Below are 17428 nucleotides of genomic sequence, written 5' to 3' on the forward strand. Positions count from 1 at the left end.
TACCATACACACGATCAGTGTGATGATTACCACCCACACGATCAGTGTGGTGACTACCACCCACCCGATCAGTGTGATGACTACCACCCACACGATCAGTGTGATGACTACCATCCACACGATCAGTGTGATGACTACCATCCACACGATCAGTGTGGTGACTACTGTCCACATGATCAATGTGTGGTGACTACCACCCACACGATCAGTGTGTGATGACTACCACCCACACGATCAGTGTGGTGACTACCATCCACACGATCAGTGTATGGTGACTGCAACCCACACGATCAGTGTGTGATGACTACCACCTACAAGGTCAGTGTGTGATGACTACCACCCACACGATGAGTGTGTGATGACTACCACCCACACGGTCAGTGTGTGGTGACTACCATCCACACGATCAGTGCGTGGTGGCTATCACCCACACGATCAGTGTGGTGACTACCACCCACACGATCAGTGTGATGACTACCACCCACACGATCAGTGTGATGACTACCATCCACACGATCAGTGTGATGACTGCCATTCACACGATCAGTGTGGTGACTACCATCCACACGATTAGTGTGTGGTGACTACCACCCTCACGATCAGTGTGTGATGACTACCACCCACACGATCAGTGTGGTGACTACCATCCACACGATCAGTGTGTGGTGACTGCAACCCACACGATCAGTGTGTGATGACTACCACCTACAAGGTCAGTGTGTGATGACTACCACCCACACGATCAGTGTGTGATGACTACCACCCACACGATCAATGTGATGACTACCACCCACACGATCAGTGTGTTGTGACTACCACCCACACGATCAGTGTGTGATGACTACCATCCACACGATCAGTGTGTGATGACTACCACCCACACGATTAGTGTGATGACTACCACCCACACGATCAGTGTGATTACCACCTACAGGGTCAGTGTGTGATGACTACCATCTACAGGGTCAGTGTGTGATGACTACCACCTACAGGGTCAGTGTGTGATGACTACCACCTACAGGGTCAGTGTGTAATGAGTACCACCTACAGGGTCAGTGTGTGATGACTACCACCTACAGGGTCAGTGTGTGTTGACTACCACCTACAGGGTCAGTGTGTGATGACTACCACCTACAGGGTCAGTGTGTAATGAGTATCACCTACAGGGTCAGTGTGTGATGACTACCACCTACAGGGTCAGTGTGCGATGACTACCACCTACAGGGCCAGTGTGTGATGACTACCACCTACAGGGTCAGTGTGTGATGACTACCACCTACAGGGTCAGTGTGTGTTGACTACCACCTACAGGGTCAGTGTGTGATGACTACCGCCTACAGGGTCAGTGTGTGATGACTGCCACTTACAGGGCCAGTGTGTGATGACTACCACCTACAGGGTCAGTGTGTGTTGACTACCACCTACAGGGTCAGTGTGTGATGACTACCACCTACAGGGTCAGTGTGTGATGACTACCACCTACAGGGTCAGTGTGTGATGACTACCACCTACAGGGTCAGTGTGATGACTACCACCTACAGGGTCAGTGTGTGATGACTGCCACTTACAGGGCCAGTGTGTGATGACTACCACCTACAGGGTCAGTGTGTGTTGACTACCACCTACAGGGTCAGTGTGTGATGACTACCACCTACAGGGTCAGTGTGTGATGACTACCACCTACAGGGTCAGTGTGTGATGACTACCACCTACAGGGTCAGTGTGTGATGACTACCACCTACAGGGTCAGTGTGATGACTACCACCTACAGGGTCAGTGTGTGATGACAACCACCTACAGGGTTAGTGTGTGATGACTACCACCTACAGGGTCAGTGTGATGACTACCACCTACAGGGTCAGTGTGTGATGACTACCACCTACAGGGCCAGTGTGTGATGACTACCACCTACAGGGTCAGTGTGTTGACTGCCACCTACAGGGTAAGTGTGTGATGACTACCACCTACAGGGTCAGTGTGTTGACTACCACCTACAGGGTCAGTGTGAGATGACTACCGCCTACAGGGTCAGTGTGTGATGACTACCACCTACAGGGTCAGTGTGTTGACTACCACCTACAGGGTCAGTGTGTGATGACTACCACCTACAGGGTCAGTGTGTGTGATGACTACCACCTACAGGGTCAGTGAGTGATGACTACCACCTACAGGGTCAGTGTGTGATGACTACCACCTACAGGGTCGGTGTGTGATGATACATGATTATATACACCTGGAAAATCCTAGAGGGACTAGTACCGAACTTGCACACGAAAATCACTCACTACGAAAGCAAAAGACTTGGCAGACGATGCACCATCCCCCAAATGAAAAGCAGGGGTGTCACTAGCACGTTAAGAGACCATACAATAAGTGTCAGGGGCCCGAGACTGTTCAACTGCCTCCCAGCACACATAAGGGGGATTACCAACAGACCCCTGGGAGTCTTCAAGCTGGCACTGGACAAGCACCTAAAGTCAGTTCCTGATCAGCCGGGCTGTGGCTCGTACGTTGGTTTGCGTGCAGCCAGCAGCAACAGCCTGGTTGATCAGGCGCTGATCCACCAGGAGGCCTGGTCACAGACCGGGCCGCGGGGGCGTTGACCCCCGAAACTCTCTCCAGGTAAACTCCAGGTAAACTACCACCTACAGGGTCAGTGTGTGATGACTACCACCTACAGGGTTAGTGTGTGATGACTACCATCTACAGGGTCAGTGTGTGATGACTACCATCTACAGGGTCAGTGTGTGATGACTACCATCTACAGGGTCAGTGTGTGATGACTACCATCTACAGGGTCAGTGTGTGATGACTACCACCTACAGGGTCAGTGTGTGATGACTACCACCTACAGGGTCAGTGTGTGATGACTACCATCTACAGGGTCAGTGTGTGATGACTACCATCTACAGGGTCAGTGTGTGATGCCTACCACCTACAGGGTCAGTGTGTGATGCCTACCACCTACAGGGTCATTGTGTGATGACTACCACCTACAGGGTCAGTGTGTGATGACTACCACCTACAAGGTCAGTGTGTGATGACTACCACCTACAGGGTCAGTGTGTGATGACTACCACCTACAGGGTCAGTGTGTGATGACTACCACCTACAGGGTCAGTGTGTGATGACTACCGCCTACAGGGTCAGTGTGTGATGACTACCACCTACAGGGTCAGTGTGTTGACTACCACCTACAGGGTCAGTGTGTGATGACTACCACCTACAGGGTCAGTGTGTGATGACTACCACCTACAGGGTCAGTGTGTGATCACTACCATGTGTGATCGTCAACGGCCATACCACGTTGAATACACCGCTTCTCGTCCGATCAGCGAAGTTAAGCAACGTTGGGTTTGGTTAGTACTTGGATGGGTGACCGCCTGGGAACACCAAATGCTGTTGGCATTAAACCTTTGGGTGGCCCCGTGGCCTGGTGACTAAAGCTCCCGCTTCACACACGGAGGGCCCGGGTTCGATTCCCGGCGGGTGGAAACATTCCGACACGTTTCCTTACACCTGTTGTCCTGTTCACCTAGCAGCAAATAGGTACCTGGGTGTTAGTCGACTGGTGTGGGTCGCATCCTGGGGGACAAGATTAAGGACCCCAATGGAAATAAGTTAGACAGTCCTCGGTGACGCACTGACTTTCTTGGGTTATCCTGGGTGGCTAACCCTCCGGGGTTAAAAATCCGAACGAAATCTTATCTTATCTTATCTTACCACCTGCAGGGTCAGTGTGTGATCACTACAGGAAGAGTCTTTACAAAGGTGCTCCTAGTGATCGCTTTGCAACATTGCAAGCTCCTAAAGATGTGTTGATTGCAACACGAAAGGCTGTTTTGCATCTTGTATCGCTTGTTTGCGATTTCTGCATAATCTAGATTATTATTATTATAATCATGTGGGAGCGCTAAACCCTTAGGATTATACAACGCATGTGGGGGGGAGGGTTGGAAGGTATTCAGGCTCAATTCAGGGAACTGGAGCACGGATCCAATTCCCTAGATCAAGAACCCCTCACCAGCGTCAAGGAACCTCCCTTGAGGGGTGCATAATCTAGAGTAAGTAAAGTTGTAGTTATGGTTATATTCACCGTGTGTGTGGTTGTAGTAGTAGTGAGGTAGGGTTGGCAGGCGTGTGTTTGGTAAACATGTCTGCTGGCCATCAGCTGCAGTCTTCCACTATGACGTCCAGCATGCACTAAAAGATGCACTAAAAGATGAAGAAGGTCAAGACAGAGAAAATAATGGCTAATGTCAACGAGTATTTAAAGAGAAGAAACTTGGAGGTACGTTGAAGCTACCTTAGGAGGGCTGAGATGGTGTTTAGCTTGAAACGTTTGTGTCTGACTGATGTGGTTTGTTCACTTACTTTTTGAGTATAATAATAATGGCTATATTGTGATCTTTGTATTAATGTTGTAGCTATCATATTGGCAATACTTTGCCCTCCAAAATGCCTAAAGTGCCATAGTTATCGCAAATTTTGGTTTCACTCACGATGGACATGGGGGCCCTGTGACACCTATGACCAGTTTCGAGGATTGCTTGTAGATTTATTTTAATAGATCTTTATTCTTTGGTAACTTAATGCTTGTCTATAAAGTGTATTGTATTGTTTTAATTGCCAAGAGTGCTGAGTGATCTACACAAAGTGCTATTCAAATTTCAAAACTATTTGCTTTCCACCCTTGCATAAGAGGCAGTCGACATGAAATGCAATAAAATAAATTTTAGAAAAAGGCAGACAACAGGAAGGCAAGATGTGGGCTCAAGAGCTTTGAGCTCATAAACTTACTACAACAAGTCAATTAAGCAATTTGTACATTAACTCGATTAAGCAATTTCTACTAGGTAATTTAGTGCCCAAGGATTGTCATTATCATTATTATCATTATTTTCATTGGGAAACACCTAGGGAATCGTAAATAATCTGATTTATTCCAAGGAAGGACCAAGAATATGGTGCATAGAATGGAACATAATAGGATGAAAGTGATTTTCCAGGCTAGGTGGCATAGGAAGGAAAAGAATATTTTTTTGTATGCTTCTTACAAAGAAGTCATGTGTATCAGGCTAGTGGGAAGAGAAAAGTTATTTTTAAACGACTTAAATAAATAAGTCAGTGTTTTTTTTTTTATTGTTTGAATGTGTAATTTAATTAACAGAACAGTAAAGTCTCCATATAATAGTAATAGGGGAAGCAAGTGGCTGGTAATGACAGTCATAATGCACTGAGAAGAGCTTGCTTTGCTGTGATAGTGACAATAATTGACAACAGGCTTTGACTGTTGTTTACAAATCGGTTGACCCAGTGGATTTTGTTATTTCTGAAGTTTGTTACATAGAGGTCTGATATATGAAAAGTTTAGTGTCTAGTACAGCAGTGTACTTGAATATTTTTCTTTTATCTAATATTTTGGTGCATACTATTACTGACAATTAGATCACATGCTTCACTTAAGTACTATAGTATAAAGAATTGTATGCATAATCTCTTATTCTTTGCTCTCAAATCAAAAACTCATGAACAACTAAACTTTTTTAGGAAATATTAGTAATTGTAGTACAGTACTGTAATATACAGTGATATATCCCATATTCAGAATAATGAGTTCCTGGGGTGACTAAATTATAGAAATTCAACACCTCCACTAACTTAGGTTTTCAGTATGTAAAAATGGCACAGTTTTACTTTCTATCCCACCTCCACTAACCTAAGGTAGTGGAGGTGTTGAATTTCTTTAATTCAGTCACCTCAAGCACTCATTATTCTGAATTTATAAGGCAAATTATTTTATGTATCTATTCTATATACTGTAGTGCATTTTTTTTAAATACAGTTGAAAATGGGCATCCAAAATTGAATAGCATGTACTGTTAAGGTCTTTTGATGCGCTATTCAATTTAGGATGCACTCTTTCAATCACATTTATAAAATATCAGCCTTTACAAAGGAGCGTTTTTTAAGAAAGCTTACTCTATGAAAAAAAATGTACTCTTTTGGCATGTATTTAATTTTTTAGGGGTATTTGAGATCTCCCATGGTATTAATTGCACAATTTATTACAATACAGTATTTTATTTACGTAAAACATGAAAGGAGGATTAAAGGTTTTGTTTTCTTAGCAGAGCCAGCCATCAGGGGGGACAATTTCAGAGCAGCAAGCTGGAGTGTTAGGTCTTGTATCTCCTTCTACACCTAACAGCTTCACCTTCTCCACTACCTCTACTCACCATTCCCATATTGATCATCAGTACGTCAGGTGAGTGCGTTATCATTTACCATAGGATTTTTCTGATTAAAATTGTTACTGTCCAGTCTTATGTCTTATAATTTTCTAATTTGTGTTTGGAAATGTGTACAATTTACTTTCCCAAACATGGTCATTACAATGGATCAGTAATTTCCTTTGCAGTATATTGTGTAATTCTTGAAAGTATTAGTGTAGTTGAATACTTGACATTATATATATTTAGAGTACTGTATTTACCAAATGCAATATGTTTCTACCTAAATTTTCAGTATCAGTTGAACTCCCAAATATATATAAAGTTTTTCTTCTTCTCTTTTCTAGTAAATGTCTACAGGAGAAGGGGTTACTAGCCCATTGCTCCCGGCATTTTAGTCGCCTCATACGACATGCATGGCTTACGGAGGAAAGATTCTTTTCCACTTCCCCATGGACAATAGAAGAAATAAAGAAGAACAAGGGCTATTTAGAAAAAAGAGAAAAACCTAGATGTATGTATGTATGTATGTATGTATGTATGTATGTATGTATGTATATGTATATGTATATGTATATATATATGTATATATATATATATATTTTTTTTTTTATTATCACACCGGCCGATTCCCACCAAGGCAGGGTGGCCCGAAAAAGAAAAACTTTCACCATCATTCACTCCATCACTGTCTTGCCAGAAGGGTGCTTTACACTACAGTTTTTAAACTGCAACATTAACACCCCTCATATATATATATATATATATATATATATATATATATATATATATATATATATATATATATATATATATATATATATATATATATATATATATATATATATATATATATATATATATATGCATGCATGCATGTGCGTGTCTGTGAAGTGTGACCAAAGTGTAAGTAGGAGTAGCAAGATATCCCTGTTATCTAGCGTGTTTATGAGACAGAAAAAGAAACCAGCAATCTTACCATCATGCAAAACAGTTACAGGTTTCTATTTCACAGTCATCTGGCAGGACGGTAGTACTTCCCTGGGTGTTGCAGTTTAAAAACTGTAGTGTAAAGCACCCTTCTGGCAAGACAGTGATGGAGTGAATGATGGTGAAAGTTTTCCTTTTTCAGGCCACTCTGCCTTGGTGGGAATCGGCCAGTGTGTTAATAAAATATATATATATACATGTGTGTATATATATATATATATATATATATATATATATATATATATATATATATATATATATATATATATATATATATATATATATATATATATATATATATATATATATATATATATACATACATACATACATACATACATACATATATTGGTTTAGAAAGACACGTAAGCAAACACTATGACATATTTATTAGAAAACGTTTCGGTCCTGGGACCTTGATCACTTCTAACATACAGAGGTAGAAAGGCATTATATATAGGTGGAGAGTGAGGTGTGACGCACGTGACCTGAGGAATGTCATAAGAACATAAGAATGGAGGAACACTGTAGAAGGCCTACTGGCCCATGCGAGGCAGGTCCTTATCAAAACAACCTCTGCCTATGATGAGGACGGGTAGACGATGAAATCATGTGACTCCTGTGTTGTTGGGTTGGTGGTGCTTAAGTATCATGTATGCCAATGTTTTTGAAATTTTGTAGTTTCCAGTGTTGCGTTCTATAGTGTCGGTGACGACAATTAGTGAGGCTTCTAGGCACCGTCGGCGTCTGAGGTCTGGTTCGGTGAGAACGAGTTGTGCCTCATTCCAGTTCATCAAATGTCCTGTGGAGTCTCTGTGGAGGACACAGGCGTACCTTACATCGTCTCTGTTAGAGGCATTTCGATGCTCATTCAGGCGGACTGCAAGATCTCTGCCTGTCTCGCCTACATATTTCTTGGGACAGAACCCACAGGGGATAGTGTAGACGCCTGCTGTAGAAGTTAGAGGTGTGGGGCTGCATTTCGTAGTGAGGTCTTTGATAGATGATGTGTTTATGGTGGAAACGTTGATGTTACCCATAGCAAGTGCCCGGCGAGTATTCGTGGCAACATCACCACATGGGAGTACTATGAACTGCTTAGGGGGCTGTTCCATGGGCGGTTTGTTGAGAATAGCTTGTGCCTTAGTCTGCAATCTCGGATGAAGAAAGATGGGAACTGAAGACGTGTAAAGGCTTGTGTTATGTAAGTGCATTCTTCTTCTAGGAAACAAGGGCTGGAGATGCGAAGAGCTCTCAAGAAGAAGCCAATGAGGACTCCTCTCTTAGTGCGGGTGTCTTGGTGTTAGAAGTGATCAAGGTCCCAGGACCGAAACGTTTTCTAATAAATATGTCATAGTGTTTGCTTACGTGTCTTTCTAAACCAACTTGTCGGTATTTATTACCAAGGTTTATACCATATATATATATATATATATATATATATATATATATATATATATATATATATATATATATATATATATATATAAATATATATATAAATATAAATATATATATATATATATATATATATATACAGTGGACCCCCGCATAGCGACCTTAATCCGTGCAAGAGGGCTGGCTGTTATGCGAAATGTTCGCTATGTGAATTAATTTTCCCCATAAGAAATAATGGAAATAAAATTAATCCGTGCAAGACACCCAAAAGTATGAAAAAAAAATTTTTTTACCACAAAAAAATGTTAATTTTAGTACACACAAACTGAAAAAGGCATGCACAATTACATGACACTTACTTTTATTGAAGATCTGGTGATGATTGATGGGATGGGAGGAGGGGAGAGAGAGTGTTAGTGTTTAGAAGGGGAATCCCCTTCCATTAAGACTTGAGGAGGCAAGTCCTTTTCTGGGGTTACTTCCCTTCTTCTTTTAATGCCACTAGGACCAGCTTCAGAGTCACTGGACTTCTTTCGCACAACATATCTGTCCATAGTGGCCTGTACCTCTCGTTCCTTTATGATTTGTCTAAAGTGGTTCACAACACTGTCATTGTAACAGTCACCAGCACGGCTTGCAATAGCTGTGTGAGGGTGATTTTCATCAAAAAAGGTTTGCACTTCAAGCCATTTTGCACACATTTCCTTAATCTTTGAAGTAGGCAATTCCTTCAATTTCTCTCTCCCCTCCTTTGAACCAGTTTCCCCAGGTCTGGCCTCTTGCTCTTGAAGTTGATCTATCAGCTCATCAGTGGTTAGTTCTTCATTGTCCTCCTCCACCAACTCTTCCACATCCTCCCCACTAACCTCCAACCCCAAGGACTTCCCCAATGCCACAATTGATTCCTCAACTGGTATACTCCTCTCAGGGTTAGCCTCAAACCCTTCAAAATCCCTTTTGTCTACACATTCTGGCCACAGTTTCTTCCAAGCAGAGTTCAAGGTTCTCTTAGTCACTCCCTCCCAAGCCTTACCTATAAGGTTTACACAATTGAGGATATTAAAGTGATCCTTCCAAAACTCTTTTAGAGTCAATCGAGTGTCTGTGGTCACTTCAAAGCACTTTTGAAACAGAGCTTTTGTGTACAGTTTCTTGAAGTTGGAAATGACCTGCTGGTCCATGGGCTGCAGGAGAGGAGTGGTATTAGGAGGCAAAAACTTGACCTTAATGAAGCTCATGTCCCCATAAAGTCGCTCTGCCACGTCTGTAGGATGACCAGGGGCATTGTCTAACACCAGGAGGCACTTAAGTTCTAATTTCTTTTCAGTTAGGTAATCTTTCACATTGGGGGCAAATGCATGGTGTAACCAGTTATAGAAAAATTCCCTAGTGACCCATGCCTTACTGTTTGCCCTCCACAGCACACACAAATTATCCTTGAGGACATTCTTTTGCCTGAACGCTCTGGGAGTTTCAGAGTGATACACTAATAAAGGCTTAACTTTGCAATCACCACTAGCATTGGCACACATCAACAAAGTAAGCCTGTCTTTCATAGGCTTATGTCCTGGGAGTGCCTTTTCCTCCTGAGTAATGTAGGTCCTGCTTGGCATTTTCTTCCAGAACAGGCCTGTTTCATCACAATTAAACACTTGTTCAGGTTTCAGTCCTTCAGTTTCTATGTACTCCTTGAATTCATGCACATATTTTTCAGCCGCTTTGTGGTCCGAACTGGCAGCCTCACCATGCCGTATCACACTATGTATGCCACTACGCTTCTTAAATCTCTCAAACCAACCTTTGCTGGCCTTAAATTCACTCACATCATCACTAGTTGCAGGCATTTTTTTAATTAAATCCTCATGCAACTTCCTAGCCTTTTCACATATGATCGCTTGAGAGACGCTATCTCCTGCTAGCTGTTTTTCATTTATCCACACCAATAAGAGTCTCTCAACATCTTCCATCACTTGTGATCTTTGTTTCGAAAACACAGTTAAACCTTTGGCAACAACAGCTTCCTTGATTGCCGTTTTCTTGCCCACAATAGAAGAGATGGTTGATTTGGGTTTCTTGTACAACCTGACCAGGTCGGTGATACGCACTCCACTTTCATACTTATCAATGATCTCTTTCTTCATTTCAATGGGAATTCTAACCCTTATTGCTGTAGGGTTGGAACTAGAAGCTTTCTTGGGGCCCATGGTCACTTATTTTCCAGAAACAGCACCGAAAACACTGTAATAATACGAAATATTCCGATTGTATGCTTGAATGTTACCGCGGAGGCTGGCTGGTAAACAATGGCACAGGCGGCACATGTGAGGCTGGCTGAGGGCGCACATTGGACGCGTCTCGGACGAAGGCCGCTGAGCGGGTTTTTGTCCACTATGCGGGGCAAAATTTTAGCGAACAAAGCGTCCGCTATGCGGATTGTCCGCTATGCAAGGTGTCCGTTATGCGGGGGTCCACTGTATATATATATATATATATATATATATATATATATACATATATATATATATACATATATATATATACATATATATATATATATATATATATATATATATATATATATATATATATATAATATATATTATATATATATGTATACATACATATATATATATACATATATATATACATATATATATATACATATATATATATACATATATATATATATATATACATATATATATACATACATATATACATACATACATACATACATACATACATACATACATACATACCATCCGACTTACGACCTGCTCGACTTACGACAACTCGACTTACGACCATGTTTTTTATGCCAAATTTCTGGGAAATAAACAACTATTTGTGTTGTACAAAGTGTTTATCCTAAACCTTACAGTATAAAATACAGTACTAACAGCGTCTGTTTGTCTCACAAAATAACTCCACAGTCGTCTGTTTGTCTCACAAAATAACTGTCCACAATCGTCTGTTTGTCTCACAAAATAACTCCACAGTTGTCTGTTTCTGTCTCACAAAATAACTCCACAGTCGTCTGTTTCTGTCTCACAAAATAACTCCACAGTTGTCTGTTTCTGTCTCACAAAATAACTGTCCACAGTCGTCTGTTTCTGTCTCACAAAATAACTGTCCACAGTCATCTGTTTCTGTCTCACAAAATAACTGTCCACAGTCCTCTGTACATCCTGGCAAGCTCAACAAGTCTCACTCCAATCTCATACTTCTGTATTATTTCCTTCTTCACATCTATGGTGTTTCTCACTTTCTTTACCACAGGGGTACCGCTAGCAAGTTTCTTTGGGCCCATGGCAGCTTATTTCACAGCCCCACAAGCACTAAACACAAATAATCGTAAAATGTGTGAATGAGATCGCAGGTTAAGTGTTCACTCAAGCATAAACAAACTTAGACTGCTCACTGCGTGGACGCGGAGAGAGCGGGCCAGTGGACAGGTCCCATACCCGGCAGTCCGAAAATAGGGGCGTGTTCGATAATAGGGACACAGTTTATCCGAAAAAATGGTCTTATTTTCGAAATGTTCGATATGTGATAGGTTCGATTTTTGAGGTTCCACTGTATTATATATATATATATATATATATATATATATATATATATATATATATATATATATATATATATGTATAATATATATTTATATATGTATAATATATATATACGTATAATATATATATATGTATAATATATATATATATATATATATATATATATATATATATTATATATATATATATATTATATATATATATATATTATATATATATATATTATATATATATATATATATATATATATATATATATATAATATATATCTTTCTTTCTTTCTTTCAACACACCAGCCGTATCCCACCAAGGCGGGGTGGCCCAAAAGGAAAAACGGAAGTTTCTCCTTTTACATTTAGTAATATATACAGGAGAAGGGGTTACTAGCCCCTTGCTCCCGGCATTTTAGTCGCCTCTTACAACACGCATGGCTTACGGTGGAAGAATTCTGTTCCACTTCCCCATGGAGAATATATATATTTTTTTTATTATTTTTTTATTATCACACCGGCCGATTCCCACCAAGGCAGGGTGGCCCGAAAAAGAAAAACTTTCACCATCATTCACTCCATCACTGTCTTGCCAGAAGGGTGCTTTACACTACAGTTTTTAAACTGCAACATTAACACCCCTCCTTCAGAGTGCAGGCACTGTACTTCCCATCTCCAGGACTCAAGTCCGGCCTGCCGGTTTCCCTGAATCCCTTCATAAATGTTACTTAGCTCACACTCCAACAGCACGTCAAGTATTAAAAACCATTTGTCTCCATTCACTCCTATCAAACACGCTCACGCATGCCTGCTGGAAGTCCAAGCCCCTCGCACACAAAACCTCCTTTACCCCCTCCCTCCAACCCTTCCTAGGCCGACCCCTACCCCGCCTTCCTTCCACTACAGACTGATACACTCTTGAAGTCATTCTGTTTCGCTCCATTCTCTCTACATGTCCGAACCACCTCAACAACCCTTCCTCAGCCCTCTGGACAACAGTTTTGGTAATCCCGCACCTCCTCCTAACTTCCAAACTACGAATTCTCTGCATTATATTCACACCACACATTGCCCTCAGACATGACATCTCCACTGCCTCCAGCCTTCTCCTCGCTGCAACATTCATCACCCACGCTTCACACCCATACAAGAGCGTTGGTAAAACTATACTCTCATACATTCCCCTCTTTGCCTCCAAGGACAAAGTTCTTTGTCTCCACAGACTCCTAAGTGCACCACTCACTCTTTTTCCCTCATCAATTCTATGATTCACCTCATCTTTCATAGACCCATCCGCTGACACGTCCACTCCCAAATATCTGAATACGTTCACCTCCTCCATACTCTCTCCCTCCAATCTGATATTCAATCTTTCATCACCTAATCTTTTTGTTATCCTCATAACCTTACTCTTTCCTGTATTCACCTTTAATTTTCTTCTTTTGCACACCCTACCAAATTCATCCACCAATCTCTGCAACTTCTCTTCAGAATCTCCCAAGAGCACAGTGTCATCAGCAAAGAGCAGCTGTGACAACTCCCACTTTGTGTGTGATTCTTTATCTTTTAACTCCACGCCTCTTGCCAAGACCCTCGCATTTACTTCTCTTACAACCCCATCTATAAATATATTAAACAACCACGGTGACATCACACATCCTTGTCTAAGGCCTACTTTTACTGTATATATACAGTGGACCCCCGCATAGCGATATTAATCCGTGCAAGAGAGCTCATTGTTATGCGAAATTATCGTTATGCAAATGAATTTTCCCCATAAGAAATAATGGAAATCAAATTAATCCGTGCAAGACACCCAAAAGTATGAAAAAAAAATTTTACCACATGAAATATACATTTTCCTACACACAAAGAGAAGGATACATGCACAATAGTAGAGTAGTACATGCACAATATATATTGTGCATGTACTACTCTACTAAATGAAGAATAAATGACACTTACCTTTATTGAAGATGCAGCAATGACTGATGAGACACTGTGTCCTGGGAGTGCCTTTTCCTCCTGAGTACTGTAGGTCCAGTTTGGCATTTTCTTCCAGAACAGGCCTTATCACACTGTGTATGCCACTACGATTCTTAAATCTCTCAAACCAACCTTTGCTGGCTTTAAATTCACCAATATGAGCACTAGTTCCAGGCATTTTTCCCTGTTCACCTGGGCGTTAGTAGACTGGTGTGGGTTGCATCCTTGGAGACAAGATTAAGGACCCCAATGGAAATAAGTTAGACAGTCTTCGATGACACTGACTTTTTTGGGTTATCCTGGGTGGCAAATCCTCTGGGGTTAATTGTTTCTTGGTATTCTCAATAAGCCACACCAACAACGGTGCTACAGCAGCAGCAGCAGCAGCAGCTGACAGTGCTACAGCAGCAGCAGACGATGCTACAGCAGCAGCAGATGATGCTACAGCAGCAGCAGACGGTACTACAGCAGCAGCAGCAGCTGACGGTGGTACAGCAGCAGCAGCAGCTGACAGTGCTACAGCAGCAGCAGACGATGCTACAGCAGCAGCAGACGATGCTACAGCAGCAGCAGACGGTACTACAGCAGCAGCAGACAGTACTACAACAGCAGCAGCAGCAGCTGACGGTGGTACAACAGCAGCAGCAGCTGACAGTGCTACAGCAGCAGCAGACGATGCTACAGCAGCAGCAGACGGTACTACAGCAGCAGCAGCAGCTGACGGTGGTACAGCAGCAGCAGCAGCTGTACCACCAATAGTAGCAATGGTTGATTGGGGTTTATTATACAACCTGGCCAGCTCGGAGACACGCACTCCACTTTCATACTTATCAATGATCCTTTTCTTCATCTCTATAGTAATTCTCACCCTTATTGCTGTAGGGTTGGCACTAGAAGCTTACTTGGGGCCCATGGTCACTTATTTTGCAGATAAAATCACCAAAAACACTGTAATAATACGAAATGTTCCGATTGTATGCTTGGATGTTACTGCGGAGGCTGGCTGGTAAACAATGCCACCGGCGGAACATGTGAGGCTGGCTAAGGGCGCACATTAGACACGTCTCGGACGAACAGCGTTGAGTGGGTTTTTTAGCGGTATGCGAGGCAAAATCTTGGCGATAAAATGTAGCGGTATGCGGATTTAACGTTATGCAAGGCCAACGGTATGCGGGGGTCCACTGTATGTATACATATATATATATATATATATATATATATATATATATATATACAGTGGACCCCCGGTTTACGATATTATTTCATTCCAGAAGTATGTTCAGGTGCCAGTACTGAACAAATTTGTTCCCATAAGGAATATTGTAAATTAGATTAGTCCATTTCAGACCCCCAAACATACATGTACCAATGGACTTACATAAATACACTTACATAATTGGTTACATTGGTAGCTGATCGTAAAGCAGGGGTCCACTGTATATATATACACGTACTGTTTTTTTTTTTTTTCAACAAGTCGGCCGTCTCCCACCGAGGCAGGGTGACCCAAAAAAGAAAGAAAATCCCCAAAAAGAAAAATACTTTCATCATCATTCAACACTTTCACCACACTCACACATTATTACTGTTTTTGCAGAGGTGCTCAGAATACAACAGTTTAGAAGCATATACGTGTAAAGATACACAACATATCCCTCCAAACTGCCAATATACTGTGTATATATATATATATATATATATATATATATATATATATATATATATATATATATATATATATATATATATATATATATATATATATATATATATATACAGTGGACCCCCGGTTAACGATATTTTTTCACTCCAGAAGTATGTTCAGGTGCCAGTACTGACCGAATTTGTTTCCATAAGAAATATTGTGAAGTAGATTAGTCCATTTCAGACCCCCAAACATACACGTACAAACGCACTTACATAAATACACTTACATAATTGGTCGCATTCGGAGGTAATCGTTATGCGGGGGTCCACTGTATATATATATATATATATATATATATATATATATATATATATATATATATATATATATATATATATATATATATATATATATATATATATATTTTTATTATTTTTTTTTTTTTTTTTCAACAAGTCCGCCGTCTCCCACCGAGGCAGGGTGACCCAAAAAAGAAAGAAAATCCCCAAAAAGAAAATACTTTCATCATCATTCAACACTTTCACCACACTCGCACATTATCACTGTTTTTGCAGAGGTGCTCAGAATACAACAGTCTAGAAGCATAAACATATAAAGATACACAACATATCCCTCCAAACTGCCAATATCCCAAACCCCTCCTTTAAAGTGCAGGCATTGTACTTCCCATTTCCAGGACTCAAGTCCGACTATATGAAAATAACCGGTTTCCCTGAATCCCTTCACTAAATATTACCCTGCTCACACTCCAACAGATCGTCAGGTCCCAAGTACCATTCGTCTCCATTCACTCCTATCTAACACGCTCACGCACGCTTGCTGGAAGTCCAAGCCCCTTACCCACAAAACCTCCTTTACCCCCTCTCTCCAACCCTTTCGAGGACGACCCCTACCCCGCCTTCCTTCCCCTATAGATTTATATGCTTTCCATGTCATTCTACTGTGATCCATTCTCTCTAAATGACCAAACCACCTCAACAACCCCTCTTCTGCCCTCTGACTAATACTTTTATTAACTCCACACCTTCTCCTAATTTCCACACTCCGAATTTTCTGCATAATATTTACACCACACATTGCCCTTAAACAGGACATCTCCGCTGCCTCCAACCGTCTCCTCGCTGCTGCATTTACCACCCAAGCTTCACACCCATATAAGAGTGTTGGTACTACTATACTTTCATACATTCCCTTCTTTGCCTCCATAGATAACGTTTTTTGACTCCACATATACCTCAACGCACCACTCACCTTTTTTCCCTCATCAATTCTATGATTAACCTCATCCTTCATAAATCCATCCGCCGACACGTCAACTCCCAAGTATCTGAAAACATTCACTTCTTCCATACTCCTCCTCCCCAATTTGATATCCAATTTTTCTTTATCTAAATCATTTGACACCCTCATCACCTTACTCTTTTCTATGTTCACTTTCAACTTTCTACCTTTACACACATTCCCAAACTCATCCACTAACCTTTGCAATTTTTCTTTAGAATCTCCCATAAGCACAGTATCATCAGCAAAAAGTAACTGTGTCAATTCCCATTTTGAATTTGATTCCCCATAATTTAATCCCACCCCTCTCCC

The 17428-nt window shown here is 41.3% G+C and overlaps 1 protein-coding gene and 1 non-coding gene across 6 annotated transcripts in view; both read left to right on the forward strand.

Moving 5' to 3' along the window:
- Positions 1-3289: 3289 nt before the first annotated feature.
- Positions 3290-3408, forward strand: LOC138854834 (5S ribosomal RNA). Its single transcript, XR_011394011.1, has one exon. It is a non-coding gene; the product is annotated as a 5S ribosomal RNA (ribosomal RNA).
- Positions 3409-3961: 553 nt separating this feature from the next.
- The window catches only part of LOC128700351 (TAF5-like RNA polymerase II p300/CBP-associated factor-associated factor 65 kDa subunit 5L), a 37222-nt gene continuing 23755 nt past the window's right edge, over positions 3962-17428 (forward strand). The window contains exons 1-2 of one of the 5 annotated variants that reach the window (XM_070100078.1): positions 3962-4064; positions 6135-6268. Coding sequence is in view for 3 of the 5 variants with exons in the window: in XM_053793484.2 (XP_053649459.1) it covers positions 4223-4291; positions 6132-6268 (206 nt within the window). In the remaining 2 variants the exon portion in view is untranslated. Of the gene's footprint in view, positions 4065-4092; positions 4292-6131; positions 6269-17428 lie in introns of those variants that run through there. The other 4 variants (XM_070100077.1, XM_053793484.2, XM_053793479.2 and 1 more) reach the window with 4 other exon arrangements.

This window comes from Cherax quadricarinatus, chromosome 71, assembly GCF_038502225.1.
Source record: "Cherax quadricarinatus isolate ZL_2023a chromosome 71, ASM3850222v1, whole genome shotgun sequence".
Taxonomy (NCBI): domain Eukaryota; kingdom Metazoa; phylum Arthropoda; class Malacostraca; order Decapoda; family Parastacidae; genus Cherax; species Cherax quadricarinatus.